Raw genomic sequence first — 17,487 nt, 5'->3', positions numbered from 1 at the left:
AGGGAAGAATTTATAAAGGTTGACATAAAAAAGAAAAATCTAATGGTTACTAGAACTGCTATCTAGGGCTGTCCCAAACGACTATTTTTCTAACGATTAATCTATCGATTATTTGTTCGGTTAGTCGGTTATTCTAACGACTAATTTAACGATTAGTCTAACGATTATTTTTTTGCTGTTCGGTTAATGTATCACTTAATTTCCCCCAAATAAATGTCAAAAACTTCTCTTATCAACATTTCAGTATTTTATTCAATTATTCTTGCACTGCAGGGCAATATTCCACACAACAAAAAAGATCCTCTCTTTCTTACAGTCCAACATAAAATATAAAAGTTAACTTCAAGTAAAAGGAAAAGTGCAAGTAATGCAGTAAATTCTGTAAAAAAGTGAAATTCTAACCGGAATACCGTATACCTCTCAGTAACAATCTTTAACAATAACAATCTCAATAACAAACATAACATTCTCCCCCTCTCTCTGCTCTCCCCCTCCCCCCTTAGCTCTCTCCCCCCCTCTCTCCCTTCTCCCCCCTCCACCTTAGGCATTACTGTGGAGGAATGTGAGCATGTCACACTCACACACAGACACACAGAGACAAAGATACACACACATGCGTGACACATACACACAGACACACAGACACACACACACACACACACACACTGACAAACTGTTCCGTTGTGAGACAAGCATCACTTACGGCCCGCGACCAGTCAGAACAGGACTGTGGTAAACACAACAGCTTAGCTAGTACTGTTTTAGGAGATAAATATGGAGATAATAGGGCTATGCCCCGGGGTAGAAACACAAGACTATAGCTGGATAAGGTCTACAGGTCATCACGGTCATTTTAAGCCGTCAGCCAGCCCGACCACGACCTACGACCACGGGAAGTAATGTTAAAAGTGAAGTTACTTCTGTTAAACTGGCTATAAGCTAACATCGCTAATCGCTAACTCTCTCCGTGTTTGCACTGGTCGCAGCCATTTTGTTTATTTACGACTAACCGACGCATATTACGCAAACCGACGTATTGACGTAGTCGACGACGTCGATGACGTCGACTAATCGTAACAGCCCTACTGCTATCTGCAATCATCTGAAGTCTTGCTTAGGGTCCAAAATCACTTAACAATATTCCACCTCTGTTCCACCTCTCTTGCCTCTGTTATTTCATTGAAGGTTAACAACCTTGTAATTTGCGTTTGTTTATTCCAGGCAATACTCACAGAGGATGAATGGAAACAGAAAGCCATGGAGAAGCTCTTTACCCTGATGTTCTATGGCTATAAGTTCAAAAATGTCAAAAGATACCTTTCAAATGTTAACTTTCAATCCCTCCTCTTGACTATGGCCAAATATGTCCTACATCTGTCTCTTCAACCCTCACACTATATTGTCAGTTTCACTGCAGAGTTGTGGCCTGTTCTGAGTGTCCTAGAGAAGGGTGTAAGGAGAGTTCAAGTGTCAAATTGCAACGTAAGCGAACAGGATGCACATCGTGTGTTGTACGTCTTGCACCGTATCCTTGATCATGGGATCGCCCAACATGTCATTATAGATCAGAATACAGGTCCTAGTTTACTGGCTTGGATTCTTCACGGTAGAGGACCTCAGAGTGCAAGCCACACATGCCCATTGGAGTCCATGCATGGAGAGATGGCAACATGCTTTTCCACTAACATTGGAACCACTTCTGGAAACACTGAGGCGGCCAACTGCCAGGTCTCAGAGAAGGAAGAGCTTTCTGAAGACGAAGAGGACCATGGGACTCCATGCAAGCAGCGAAGGTTAAGTTTAGCCGCAACACAGCGAGAGGTGAAGAAGCCCAGTCCCCCATGCCGATGTATGGACCATGAGCGACTGTGTAGGATGTTCAATCCCTCTGCCGGTCCCACAAGGGTGGATTGCCCTCGGGGACGGATCCAATCACTGGAGATCTGGAGGGCCAGGGGTGAAGTCTTTAACGTACTGTTTCCTCTCCTGCCCTCTTGGCTGTGCCTTTGCTCGCTAAGCCTTCATAGTGGAAGTAAGTCTACAATAGGGAGGGGGTGCTAGAATAAACCATTATATGGCAGGGATAAGCTATAAAATAATGTGATTATGATTGCTTTTCACAGTGCACATTTTAATGTTTTATGCTATAGTATATATAACTGACACTGGAGTGAATTGTCATGCAGTGCTAAAATTGGAATGATTGGAATGATTAGTTAATGTCAATATGGGCTCATCATTTTTACATATACCATTCCATTCATGGATTGATATCAGGATAACATTGATTATTATTGTGATAAGGTTGTCGGTCAGCTCTAGGCAACGTAGAGGTTTTTGAGGAGAGGGACGTATTGAGGTTGGCGCAGTCTCTCAAGAAGCTGTATGAGACGTCCAGAAGCTCCCTCACTGATCTGAGTGTCAGTACCCTGCCTCACCCGTCACTCATGGAATCCCTGCTCAACGCCTGCCCCAACCTGAGGTCATTCTCAATGGAGATCCACCCTATAGCAGAGAACCACAGACCTCAGCAGAGACTGGCCCTACGGTCTGCAGGCCACTCAGGTGACAGCCTTTTCCCTTCTGCCCACCCCAACTATCAATTTTTCACCTGTATGACATTTCTACTAGAGTAATCAAGTAAAAAACAGATAAAGTACCTGTAGAAAGTTGAATATTAGAATTGCAACTCAACTTTTAAGTTTATAAGGGCTGTCAGGCTAGAATTAAATATATGAAATATGAAACTGAAATACTTTGATTTGAGACTTGTTCCAACTTTCTGTTTATAGAATTGCTACTTGAAAATCTATCTGTGAAATTACCCAAAGTCCGGACAAACCTGGAGGGCCTTTCTTCTGTGCTGAAACGCTCTCCAAATCTCACATCACTTCACGTCGAGGGAATCCAGAGTTCACGTGGCTTCTCTCTCAGCCCGTTCCTCAACACAGTTTCGGGTAAAAAAATTGATTTTAACCATGTTCTGGATAGAGCACAATTGCATACTGTCAATTGTTGAATGAGGGCTGTAGAATAATTATTACTAGTACATAAATTGCTACATGAATTTGATCCGGTTCTTTTGGAACTAGCTGTAGGTAATGTTTTTTCATGTATTTGTTTCATGATATAATGAATCAGGAAAATGTGATCCAACTATTTCAGAGTCAAACCGAAATCTCAGGAAATTGGACTTGGAGGACATGAACCTGGCTGACTGTCATTCTGAAATCATTCATCTACTTGACAACCGTATGTTGGAAGGTAACTATAAAAGGATGTATTTTCAAGTATTAAGAAGGGCTGTCAGTCGATTAAAATGTGATAATAATATTTTACTCTTGATTAATCTACTGTTTCATCAGATTTAGTTTTCACCTTGCAACTAAGGTGGTCAGATTTTCTAAACATTTCTAGACAAGAAAGCCAAAGGGGTGTCTAAAAAGATTAGTGTGGGAGTAATACAGGTACTTTACCTGTTAACAATAAAATCATGGCCTCCAAATTACAGTGTAAATTGCCATTCCCATAGATTTGATAAGACAAATGTGTGCTAATTGCTTGAACTGAGCTTCCTTGGTAGAACACTCATTTACTTAGCTATATGCCACTCACTCTAGTGGGTGTGCGTGCGTGTGTCATCATGCCCACACAGTTTGTGTGTGTGTGTGTGTGTGTGTGTGTGTGTGTGTGTGTGTGTGTGTGTCTGTGTGTGTGTGGATGTGAGTGTGTGTGTGTGTGTGTGTGTGTGTGTGTGTCTGTGTGTGTGTGTGGATGTGAGTGTGTGTGTGTGCGTGTGTGTGTGTGTGTATCTTGTATCTTATCTTACTTACCATCTTATCTTAGTACTACCTCTACTATACTACTTTTTCAAAATATATCAATAATAATTCAACACATAAGTTCAGTCCATTCAAAGTGGAGGAGGGGTCAAGCTGTCAATCAGAGGGTGAGGGACCCAAGTCTCAGACCCAGGAAGTCCATCTCCTCAGCCAAATCTGGAACCCCGGAAACGACTTCCTGTTTCTGCCTTTTCCTTGGAGGCTCTACCTCCACCTCCTCCTCCTCCTCTTCCTCCTCCATAAGTCTGGCCTTCCTCTTCTTCAGCAATGCAACTGAACGAATGATGGCCTCTCTATCTCTCTGGTGGTCACTCAATGCCCTGGACATCAGTCCCTTGTAGATGTGGACCAGACGACCCTTCTCCTGCTCAGACAGGTTGTGGTCGTGCATGATCTGGTAGCAGTGGTGCTGGAGCACGGTCATGTTGTCTCTGAACCGCTGCTCCCAGTTCAGCCAGGTGTCCCAGGGTGGGAGACCAGGGGCGGCTGCCTGCACAGGTGTGTGAGGCTGAGGAGAGGGAGGCTGTAGAAGAAGTCATGATACATTCCTGAATAATTCTTGTTACAATGTAATTTCTTCACAAATTATGCAGTTTTACAAATACTTAGAGAGTTGTAGAGAGTTTTGGGCGAGAGAGAGGTACTCACTGGAGATGTGAGCCGAGGCTTGGTTGCACACCTGCCTCCCTCCCCTGCAGCAGAGAGCACCTGGAGTATGGCAGAACGGTCAACTTGTTGAGTATGGACGCTCATTTTTGAATTTTTTTGAATTTTAGCTTGTAGAAACAAGTCACAGGTCTAGTCTTGGGGTTGTAGCCACCAAAACTGAATTCCATTCAACATGGCTGCCTATCAACCAAACATTCTAATCTCAAACATTCTGCTGAAGTTGCTAGGATTGATTGTGACATCAACGTAATTGCATCTTTATAATTCTTAGTTTCTATGGCAATGAGTCAAATGTGTATATTTTCAAATCATATTTTGCACTCAGCAGCCAAACATTCTAAATTCAGAGATTCTAAATGATTGTGATGGCATCAAATCTACAGTGTGTATGTGTGTATGTCAGGGTATCCGCGGTGTCTTGAAAAGTATTAAAAGTTGATAAATCAATTTTGGGAAAATCAAGACCCTTAATAAGTATTAAAAAGTCTTAATTTGGAGGTCTTGAATTTTGTTGGTATTTTTCTGAATTAGACTCTGTCCAAAGAGTTTGAGTCCTAAACATTTTTAGTAAAAGTTCATGAATTTATTAGTTTTATTAAAAAACTAAGATGAACCGGAAATTCTGTTGTATGATAGTGGTCTAGTGTGGTTCTCAACCTTTTTTGGGCCAGCGCCCCCCTGTCCATTATCCAGGTCTCTTACCCCCATTTTTAAAAATTGGCTTTTTTTCTTCCCTGAATATTAATGTTGACTAATATTCTGTGTTATATCATTTAAAAAGCATGTCACTGAATGCCAAATAATGGATTTGATTTAACTGGGCAGTTGGAATATCATTATCATTAGTTTACCAGAGAGCAGAAAAGCCATGTGAATGTGAATAAAAATGCTGTTTATGAGTGTTAAACAAACTCAGACAACATCAGAGAATACAAACAGACTGTTTTATGATGCTAATATTTATAATTTTTTTATTAGACTTTGTTAACACAGTTCCAAAGTTCAGAGCACTGCACTCTGGGACCGCTCAGAGATGGGTGCTCTGACTGAAAAGACGGTTTGCCCGAGCGAACTGACCGTTCGTGCATTTACGAATGTACCTGTAATAACACTGCTGACAGCTGATCAATCGCATGCAGAGTAGTGGTTTCCTATAGCAACAAAAGACGCTGACAGCTGTTCGGAGTGCTTATGTGTTCGTTTCCAGCCCATCACATGAGGAGCAACATATCACTAAAAAGCGATCGTATATTTTAGTTTGTAAACGTTAAGACGAACACATCGCAATGCTAACCTCAGAATGGCACTAGGGATAACATCCACAACAACACTTTTATACTGTAATGAACCTGCGAGGGGAAGGGACATTCGTAGCTGATTAGGTTAGATTATTGGTAAGCGACAGAGAACTTTCCGGATTGGTTTATTACAATACGATCGCTTTTTTGAGATAGGTTGTTCCTGCTGTGATGTTCTGGTATGGTGGTATGGTATTAGCACTCATTTTAACTAAATTAAATAAGCTGTATTGAAAGGAAGCGAACGCATAAGCGCAGAGGGTAGTGTGTATACGCGGGGAGGGAGTATTTGGCACGACAGGCTTACGTCACCGGCGGGGACATGGACTCAGTATCAAAACTAACATAAGAAATATTCTCTCTCGCTTATAGCCAACAATTACAATGAGCCTACAAACTGAAACACATGTCACTCAAGCATAGCCTACAAGGAAAACACTCATAGAAATTAAACAAGACCGTAAATTAAACAACACCTTATCGCTGTTAGATGAGCAACACAAATTAAATAGCCTATTCCTCATAAATCTTCACCAACTAGCTAAATCCAAAGACAATCAACTATTTACAGTTATATAGCCTATTCCACTCCTATCCGTGTTCATTTGCGGGTGCTATGCAAGAAAAGGATGGCAAGGGTTGAAACATGACATTACAGATGGGATGAACCGGGGTTCTTTCTATCATAGACTAGCATAGTATTGCAATTTCTGCACTGTACATGAACTGTCAAGATTCTTCTACAATGCAGCTTACCCAGACACATTGGAAACTATCAAAAGCTCTGCCTTTGCTAGCTGAGTTTTTAGCTTCATCTTCTTGTTGACACTCTCACTTTAAAAAAAATGTGAGCGCTGCGCTACGTGTGTCTGCATCACAGAGCCCGGCCAAGTTCAGAACACTGCGCTCTGGGAGCGCTCAGAGATGGGTGCTCTGACTGAAAAGACGGTTTGTCCGAGCGAAATGACCGTTCGTGCATTTACGAACGTACCCGTAATAACACTGCTGACAGCTGTTTTTCATGAGAAAAATACTTAATGCGCGAACGCCCCCCAAGAACACCTCAACGCCCCCCTTTTTTAAATATCTGTTCCAGCGCCCCCCCATGTTGTCTGAACGCCCCCGTTGAGAAACGATGGTCTAGTCTATTGCAAACTAAAACTGTTAAGTTAAAGGTGTCACTGATGTAAACGGTTACAGCTTGAAGTGGCGGTGAGGTCTGGAAAAATATTGAAAAAGTCTTAGAAAGGTATTGAAATTAACCTCACGATTCCTGTATATACCCTGCTAGCTTTAAGTTGTTTTCCTTGGTTTATATAGAAATCTGATATTTTCTTCCAAAGAATCACTTTTATTACATCCCAATGTACAGGTACCCAAGAGTAAAATTCTTTGGCTTTGGTTCCTCAACATTGACATTGCAGCATCAAGATACAAGATCACAATAATAAAGTAAAATATGTCATAATAAAGTGATGGTACTAACCAGGTGTACTATTCTTAGTTAGCATTAGTTAGTTAAGTTAATGTATCTGTATAGTCCTAGTATTGAGTGACAGTATCAGAAACTCATAAAATGTGAATGACAATTTCCGGCTCCTCTCTACTCCATAATTAGAGTTGTCTTTGAAGGACTGTCGGCTTCTTGAGAAATGCAGAGAGAAAGAAGACTTCCTCCGACAGCTGGTGAATTCTGTCAAGAGATGTACAACACTCCACTCCCTTAACCTGTCTCAAAATCGCCTTGGTATTACATTTCTTTTTACTCTTTTTTACTATATCTACACAATATACAGTGGGGGAAATAAGTATTGAACACTTCAACATTTTGTCCAGTAAATGTATTTCCAATGAGCCTATTCAAGTGGAATTTGCACCAGACTTTGGTATTAACTGCTGCCTCCAAGTCTTTCTGGAGCTCTTTCCTAGTGGTCCTTCTGACTCCCTGATCAGAAATCTTGCGAGGAGCTCCTGCGCGTGGCCGGTTGATGGTGTAGTGATGTTGCTTCCACTTACAGATAATGCCCCAATGGCGCTTACTGGAAGATTCAGAACTTGTGAAATACGTCTGTAGCCAATTCCATTTTTATGTTGGGCAACAATCTGGTTGCGAAGGTCTTGAGACAGGTCTTTGCTTTTACCCATCATTAGATGTTTGTTGTGTGGCACCTTGGTAACAAAAAAATAACCTTTTATAGCCCATCGATATATTCTAACCCAGCTGGCATTAATTAGCAGATTGGAGGTAGAGTTGCCTCCTAATTTTCTTAGTGTGTTCAATACTTTTTTCCTGTTTCATTCTGCTTTATTACACATAACTGTATTTACATATGGACTTTAATGTTTAGATTCTTTTGTCTGGATTGTTTGAGTTATTGAGTTACATTTCACTTGAATAGGCTCATTGGAAATACATTTACTGGACAAAATGTTGATGTGTTCAATACTTATTTCCCCCACTGTATATTCAATGTATAACCAATATTCTCTTTCTTCAGCCAAGAATGTGACTGTACTTGGGGAACTGTTTACTGGATCCGTACTAAGCACAGTGAAAAAACTTGACATCAGGCAAGTATTGTCAGTGATTTAATTGACATGTCGATATTTCGTCCATCTTGTTGAGGCATATATTGATGATATCTGAAGCTTTCTTTCTGTCTTGTCCTTGACAGTTCTAACTTCATTCAGCCACCTGAGCTGGAGAAGTTTGGCATGCTGCTGGAGACCAACTGCCTCCCCCAGCAACTGACCCTTGATCTCAGATGCAACCCCCTGGACCGAGACCCAGGGCTACGGGACAAGACACTATACACACTCGGTCGAGTCTGTCGACTCATTGCAGATCAATGGAACTCCAGAGACACTATGGCTGACCATCTTAGCGTCATGTGAATAAAAACCTCTTCAAACGCTGGAATCTGTTAGTGTAGTTCATTCCTAAAGTGGAGGAACATCTGCTATTTGTAATCCTTTTACTTTTGAATACTTTTCTTTTTTTTGTTGCATTATTTAGCGCAGTTAGCATACACACATGACGATTACAACACATGGCATGCCCCTCTATTTACCTAAGCTTAAAGGAAGTTACAGTATTTTAATAGTAGGGTCCTCTAGATGCAGATAGCCTACGCCAACACTGTCTCCGTGCCAACTACTTGGCATATCTAGTGCGCCACCCCTCCCTGAAGCACCACCCCTCGCCAGTCGGACATGGCTGGGAGCTGGTGGGTGGTCACTGTCGCCCTGTCCGCCACACACAACCTGCTCTCCCGATGAATCTACCTGCACCAGGGCCAGCTGAAGACAAGGAGGAAAATGAGAGTGAGGAGGGAGATGAGGAGGAGGGAGAGGGGGATTCAGAATCTAGTGAGGCAGAATGTTCTGATTCAGAGTGATCACATTATGTTTAAAGTGGTTCAATTGTTCTGTTATAACTATTCAAGTTACAGCTATTAAAGAGCTTATTTTGAAGTATAATTACATCTCTTGTTATACATTCATAATGTAGTCGATACCCTGGTGGGTCATTTTTTTAATACGGTGCCATTTGGACTTCATGACTTGTGAAAAATAAATTGTTGATTTATCTATATTTTAATGTTCTATTATATAAAGGACATATCTAGCTTGCTGAAAAACATAGTGGTCGAGCTCAGGCACCTAAATTGTATTTTATTTAGAATACCCTCTGTAGTTGAATTGGGCGAGTGTCTCCAGAACAGAGTGGACACATAACAGGGTGGACATTTTGAGTTAAAGTTAGCCTTTAGCCTGCCTGTGTTAGCATAATGCCTAGAATGACCATGAATACTTGATGAGGAATCTAATTTGCACTAAATATTTTTTAGAAATTATTCAATTTGATTGATCTCCTCAATATTTAGGCATAACAGGGTGGACACGTTATGGTCAACCACATTAAACTCACTGGATAAAAACATAAAAATCATGGTAAAAGAGGTAGAAAATCACACAGCTTACAACATTTGAAATCCCCTCCACTGATGTGATGTCACCTCATGAGAGTGATGTGATTGAGAAATATGGTTTTCTTTTACAGTTTTTCTCAATTTCCCAAAACTTTCCTCCATTTTCCCAAAACTCTAAACACAACACACTTTTCTAAAGCTACATAAACAAAACCACACCTTCTCTCTTCAAAACTCAAACTTTCACACCAAAACAGCTGCTCAAAGCCTGCAAAAATGTTTATACGCATCATTAGAGACTACAACAAAACAACTGAAAACACAATGTTCAGTGTGTGAGAATGTTCTTTTTTTTCACAAAAAATGTGCCAAAGCACATTTTTAGAAACCTGACACTGAGTATTGGGCATTCATAGATTTGTGTGAACAGTATGTAAATCTACAGAAAATACAGTATGTACACTACTGTACTGTATCACAACTCAATGCAAACACTACAGAGGATCCATTACACACAACAATACTCATTGAAAACAATGTTCAGGGTGTGATGTTTTTTTATTTATGGAACTATACCACCCACACACACACACACAACAATCACTGTGCGGCATCACGTCGTCGAGCTGGGTCGGGCCACAGGGCCTCATCTACATCGCAGGCAATATTGTCCCTTGCCAGGCCACATGGGAAGAACGCCCTGGCATGGCGGATTCAGCCTTGGAAGGCCTCCACAGGCACGTGGTCACAGGCCAGGTCCATAGCCCTGAGGAGGTTCTCTCTTGTGTATGGTTGGCGGTCGTACACCTTCCACCTCCATGACGAGAAAAACTCCTCTATGGGGTTGAGAAAAGGTGAGTAGGGTGGCAGACAGACATTCACGAATTGTTGGTTGATGTTAAACCACTCTCTAATCTGGTTCGTTCGATGGAAACGAACATTGTCCCAAATTACAACATAAATGGGATGTTGTGCAGGCCCAGGATTGTGTTGCTGGCGGTCCAGGAGGATGTCTCGTAGCTCTGCCAGGTAGGTGAGGAGACGTTGGGTGTTGTATGAGCCAAGGACAGCATGCCGGTGGACAAGCCCCTCTGAACTCATGGCAGCACAAAGAGTGATGTTACCCCCGCGTTGGCCAGGAACCTCAATGATAGCTCTTTGGCCAATGATGTTATGGCCTCTTCGCCTTCGTTTCATGAGGTTGAACCCAGCCTCATCCAGGAAGATGTACTCATGAGGTCTGGCCATCGAGTCCAACTGGAATATCCTCTGTGAAAATGTGAAAGTGTTCAGAACAACAGTCAATACAGTAGCACAGTATTGTACAGTAGTACTGTAGGCCACTGAGCAAGTATGTGCACCCACTGTACTGTGAACATGGATGTATACTTACTTGCACATACTCGTAACGCAGGTCTTTGATTCGATCAGAGTTGCACTCAAAGGGTACCCTATAGGCCTGCTTCATGCTCACCCTTTGGTGCCGGACAACTCTGTCGATTGTGGACAAGCTGACATTGTCAATGTTCTCAAAGTTGACATTGTCAGCAATGACTCTGTCCCTGATTTCTCGGAGTGTGATGGTGTTGTTCTCCCGTACCATATCCACAATGAAGGTTTCTTGTGCTGGTGTAAATATGGCAACCCTCCCACCTCCATGTGGCATTCTTTCAACTCTAGAGAAACAAACATGCATTACAGTACTGACTTGTATGTACTCTACTGTAAAAAACATGCATTCAGTAGAAGCATCAATGGACATGTTTTGTAATATAGCAACTGAGATGAAACCAATTGTACTTACACTATACTGTAAAGAAGCCTATCAAAAGCCTTGGCCGCTGGTATAGCGCAGAACTCAAAGACTCGAAGCAGGTGGAACAACTCAAGCAGGATATAATCAGTGGCCTCAAGTAGATCAACAACACTGCTCTCCCTGGGAAGCTGAAGCTGTGGTGCTTTCAGTTTGGACTGCTGCCCCGTCTCATGTGGCCAATTTCCATCTACGAGGTCACACTATCCCATGCCAACCGGCTGGAGAGACTGGTGAATGCACAAGTGAGGAAGTGGCTTGGACTGCCGAGAGGCCTTAGCAGCATAGGCCTGTATGGCAACGGAGCCCTCTCCCTACCAATCTCAAGCCTGGTGGAGGAGTACAAATGTGCCAAATCAAGGCTGGAAATGACTCTCACAGAATCCCGGGATCCATTCATCAGAGGTGCTGCTCCAATCCTAGCAACGGGGAGGAAATGGAAGCCATCTGCAGCAGTTGCGGTGGCAAAGACCGCCCTCAGACACCGGGATATAGTGGGGCATGTCCAACATGGCAGAGGGGGCCTTGGCTTAGAAACAACAACACCCACATGGCAAAAGGCTACTCCAACAGAACGGCGGAAGATGGTGGTTGAGGAGGTGCGCCACCAGGAGGAAGCAGCCAGGTGCGCCAAGGCAGTCTCCCAAGCCCAGCAAGGCCGCTGGATGAAGTGGGAGAGCGTGGAGAGGAGGAAAATCACGTGGAACGAGCTGTGGAGCATGGAGTCTAATAGGCTAAGTTTCATCATCAGAGCCACATATGATGTCCTGCCCTCTCCTACCAACCTACATCTCTGGTATGGAGAGGACCCAGCCTGTCTCCAGTGTGCAGCCCCAGCAACCCTCAAACACATCTTGGTGGGTTGCAAGACCAGTCTAACTCAAGGAAGATACACCTGGCGCCACAACCAAGTGCTAAAGTGCTTGGCTGCCGAACTTGAGCACAAGAGGGTAACCACCAACGCCATGCCTCTAAATGCCCAGACTACCTTTCCACAGAAAACAACCTTCATCCGGGAAGGGGAGAAACAGCGGACCAAGCCATCACCTCCAGACTCAGGCCCACTGAACGCAGCCCGGGATTGGGAAATGCGGGTAGACCTCAGCCAGAGGCTCACCTTCCCACCCGAAATTGCAGTGACCAACCTGCGCCCAGACCTAGTCCTCTGGTCCAAGTCCTGCCGGCGTGTCTTCATCGTAGAACTGACGGTCCCATGGGAGGAGGCCATCGATGAGGCATTCGAACGGAAGTATGCCAACTTAGCAGTCGAAGCAGAGGGGCGGGGCTGGAACGTGAAGGTGTGGCCAGTGGAGGTGGGCTGCAGAGGCTTTGTAGCCAGCTCCACCACAAGGCTCCTGAGGGCAGTAGGGATCAGAGGACAGGCCCAACGAAAGGCAATCAGAGAACTGTCCACTGCAGCAGAACGGAGCAGTCACTGGCTGTGGCTGAAACGTAGGGACCCAACATGGGCTCCCAAATGACCACGTGGTGCCACCGTGCGACACACACCCAGGCCTGATCAGCCTGTGGTGGGCCAACCTCGGCAGAGGGTGTCTTGTGATAACTGGCCGAAACACCCAATGAGGTCGGGGACCACAACTGAAGATGTGTCGTACTGGTGGCACCACGTGATCATTGCAAAATTCCACTCCACCCAAGAGGACATCTCCAACTCCACTCAATTGTTGTGTTGAATATTTAGGGATTTTAACAACCAGTCCTATTAAGAATCCTAAAAATCTACTGTAGTGACCAACACAGCAATACAGTACAATACCTGTTGTGTTCTGTGAATGCCCGGATAATGGTGGCCACTGAGAACCTACGCAGGTTTGGAAGGACTCTTAGTCCTGCTTCAGCTATTGTCATGCCATGGACAATGACATGGTCAATGACTGTTGCTCGCATCTCATCTGTAATGATGGTGCGAGTTTGTCTTGCTCTCCCTCCTGGGCCTGCTCCTCTTCCTCCTGGACCTGCTCCTCTTCCTCCTGGGCCTGCTCCTCTTCCTCCTGGACCTGCTCCTCTTCCTCCTGGGCCTGCTCCTCTTCCTCCTGGGCCTGCTCCTCTTCCTCCTGGGCCTGCTCCTCTTCCTCCTGGGCCTGCTCCTCTTCCTCCTGGGCCTACTCCTCTTCCTCCTGGACCTGCTCCTCTTCCTCCTGGGCCTGCTCCTCTTCCTCCTGGGCCTACTCCTCTTCCTACTGGGCCTGCTCCTCTTCCTCCTGGGTCTGTTCCTCTTCCTCCTTGGCGTGCTCCTCTCCCTCCTCTGACTCGAACTCCTCTTCCTCTTCCTCTTCCTCTGACTCTGCCTCCTTCCATTGTGTTCGTTTGGAACCTTCAGCAAACTGTGCACTCTGAACTGGCTTTTATTGGTGTGGTCACATCATTTGCAACATGTGTCTTCAATTTTGAGTCGTTGTGTTTTTTCTCAATTGCTAAAACACATTTCACAAAACCTTCCTCCATTTTCCCAAAACTCTAAACACAACACACTTTTCTAAAGCTACATAAACAAAACCACACCTTCTCTCTTCAAAACTCAAACTTTCACACCAAAACAGCTGCTCAAAGCCTGCAAAATTGTAAACACTATACGCATCATTACAGACTACAACAAAACAACTGAAAACACAATGTTCAGTGTGTGAGAATGTTCTTTTTTTTCACAACTGCCAAAGCACATTTTTAGAAACCTTACAGTATCTGTTCTCAGAATATATCACTATAGAGTATTGGGCATTCTAATGGTGCTTTTCCACTACGGTTTATTATCCTTTTCCCACTGCCAAAAGTACCCGTGCCATTTCTGGTACCCGTGCCGAACAAGAACTAAAATAGTTCTTGTTCGGGATGGGTAGCGAAAGGTACTTTTTTGCCAGGCTGCATGTGACGTGTGACGCTGCACACCGTTGATTGGTCAATGGAAATCGTCATCCCATGTTCATAGATTTCTTTTTTTTTCTTTTTATTTCTTTTTCAGATTTTTATCCCTTTTTCACCCAATTTGGTAGCCAATTGAACCCAACCTAGCATCCAATTATCACCGTATTGAGAAGTCATATGGTTATGGGGGGTGATATTGCAAGGTAATTTAAGCACCTGCGCACCTTGCATTGCGGTAGTGGAGAGAGAGGGGAGCGATGTATTTTTGTTGACCGCATTATACGCATATGACGCAGATGAACCACTGATGAACCAGATGAGACACTGACCTCATGTCTTTTAGCTTGCTTTTATAGTTGTTTTTATTTTCTTAATATTGTTGTCGTTATTTGCACTTGACACCACGGACCTCATTGTCTCTTAGCTTGTTTTATAGCATTTTCGCTTTTGAATTTGTCTAGTGTGTAATATTTGTGATATGTTATGTGTATATGTTTCTGAATATGTGAATATGTTTTTCTGTTTTTGCACCTTCAGAAGAACCACTACAATTTCATTGTATAGGCAACTGTACAAGGACAATAAAGTATATTCTATTCTATATTCTATACGCATTGTTTGTTATTTTTCTGGTTTTGATCGCTTATGGATTATTTTTGTACGTCGCCAAGTTTGATTGTTCTATTCAATAAATGCTCTGAAACGTACTTTTCATCTCAGCGGATTGTTTGGCGCATCATACAATTACCAGCCAGACCCTGGTTGCGTATCTCAGCGACTTTTTACTTTTGGCTCTATCTATCTATCTCGCTACAGGTGTCATATAACCCTAACCCATATCCTGTCATATAAAAGTACCGTATTGAATCTCCAGGTAATGTAGGCTATTTCTGACATCCATCACTTGTCGTTAAGATACTTTATTTTTCTGTTTTGGTAGTCTGTCCAATGTGACACTTGCCCTCCTCCACCGGCCCTAGTTTTGGATCTAGCTTGCTGTTCATTATTTTCATGATAAATCGTAGCTAGCTAGCTATAACATCTTCATATACACCATACAGGCTACTGATTAACAGTAGGCACTGATTAACAGTAGGCAAATGCCCATTGAACAGATTTATTCATTATCCTATCTTAAGAAAACTAATGTAACACTCTCATCTGGGGACTTACACGGCAAATCAAATCAAAGATTGACAAATCCCTGATGACAGGGAGATGACGTATGACTGCTCTGATGAATCAACCCCTATTTCATTAATTTTCTCTATATAACGACGTCGATCATTGATCGGCAACACGCGCTAAATGATACTGGATTTCGAGTTGAGTCGGGATGAGGGGGAATGGCACCCCCCCTGAAATAAAAACAGTCCAAATCATCCCCCTTCTAAAACTGCCATCCCCCCTTTCCATCCCTTATGTCATTTTATCAATGAACGTGGTATTACTGCCCTCTCCCGCTTCCAGACGCACGCCTACCCTATAATATAGTATTAACGCCCTGTGATAGCGGCTCAAATAGCGGCTGAATGAAGCCAAGTGCTATAATATAATATAATATAATACAGACAGTATATAATATTGTCAGTATTGTCTGTCTGTATTATATTATATTATAGCACTTGGCTTCATTCAGCCGCTATAATTGAGCCTCTATCCTCCTAAATTTCGTTGTTTGGTACCTGTACTGTAGCAATGACAATAAAGACCATTCATTCATTCTATCACAGGGTCAGGGCGTTAATACAAACCTCATTCACCTGCGTTCAATTCCAAGTATGTTTGGTATTTATAGAAGGAAGCACATACGCAACTTTAAACCATCTCAGCCCGTTTTATAAATAATGCTTACGTCCGTTTAGAAAAATGTGCTTACGTGAAAGTCAAAGATGACGTTCAAGTACTTTTTTATGAATGAGGCCCCTGGGGCCTCATTTATAGAACGTGCTTAGATCAATTTTGATCTTACCCGTGTCGTACGTAGAAAACCACGTCAACGTAGTGATTTATAACAACGTGAGTCAATTTGACCGTGGAAACGATCGTAGCTCGACGTCGAGTATTCAACTTGCTTACGCACATTACCTACTGGTTATGCAGAGTTATTACAGCCATGTGAGCCGCACTGGAAAAACGTTGCCTACTGTAATTCATGCGAAGTTTAAGTGGCTCGTAATAAAATTAACGATGTTGTTATCTGCCGAGAAAATGAGTTTAATTCAAGATTGAAAGGGAACTGATGTTTATGATTGTATTTCAGTCTTCCTTTATATCCCTCCGGAGCTGTCTATCTCCCCTTACGCCTATTCATAGCTTTCATGTGACGTCACAGCATAGTGGAAACGCCCACCTGACGGGCAAAAGGCACTTTTTGCAGGCAAAACCCACGGGCAAAACCCACTTTTTGCGGGTTAATAACTTTGATTTCCCGTGGGTTAGGAAAATAATTCCAACGTGTCCGGAAAGAGGAGAAGCCAGGGAATCGAAAAGTTTTTCAATGGAGTCGATCCTCCACTCCTATCACCGTGGACACAGCAAGGAGCGAATTCCCGGGTAGAAATATCCCCTCGACCCGCTGTCAGCGGGAGTTCCGTCCAGCAGCGGTAGAACTCCAGAACGCCCGGTTGATCGAGTTTCGTATTAAAAGTATATCTTCTCGGGGTGTCAGCGAGGTGGTTAAGGGCTCAAAATGACCGTATACTGATGGTGAATTTAGCAATAATAGTCTTGTGTTAGTACCACCTCCATAACCGGTGTTATTCACGGAGAAAGCCGGTCAAGGACGCACCTTTTGCGGGTTAATAACTTTGATTCTCCGGGGGTTAGGAAAATAATTCCAACGTGTCCGGATAGAGGAGAAGACATGGAATCCAAACGTTTTTGAATGGAGTCGATCCTCCACTCCTATCACCGTCGTGTATCTTGATAGTTCTTCATGGGTGAGGTGGTCTAAATAGTAGGCAGCCGGTAAATCGCCATGTTGAGCGATGTTGCTATGATACTTTTTGCCCGTCAGGTTGGTGGTTGCTAGGGAAGAAACCACGTGA

At 43.3% G+C, this 17,487-nt stretch overlaps 1 protein-coding gene across 1 annotated transcript; it reads left to right on the top strand.

Moving 5' to 3' along the window:
* The first annotated feature begins 77 nt into the window (after nt 1–77).
* Nucleotides 78–9,118, top strand: lrrc41 (leucine rich repeat containing 41). Its single transcript, XM_080535788.1, has 6 exons — nt 78–2,032; nt 2,305–2,565; nt 2,793–2,957; nt 3,166–3,264; nt 7,428–7,556; nt 8,308–9,118. Exons 1-6 carry the CDS (start codon nt 1,258–1,260, stop codon nt 8,400–8,402), a joined length of 1,524 nt encoding a protein of 507 aa, XP_080391914.1. The 5' UTR covers nt 78–1,257; the 3' UTR covers nt 8,403–9,118.
* The last annotated feature ends 8,369 nt before the right edge of the window (nt 9,119–17,487 follow it).

The sequence above is a fragment of the Nansenia antarctica genome, assembly GCF_963989245.1.
Source record: "Nansenia antarctica genome assembly, chromosome: 7".
NCBI classification, from domain to species: Eukaryota; Metazoa; Chordata; class Actinopteri; order Argentiniformes; family Microstomatidae; genus Nansenia; species Nansenia antarctica.
Note: the sequence above shows the minus strand (reverse complement) of the source record. Positions and strands in the feature narration are given on the sequence as shown.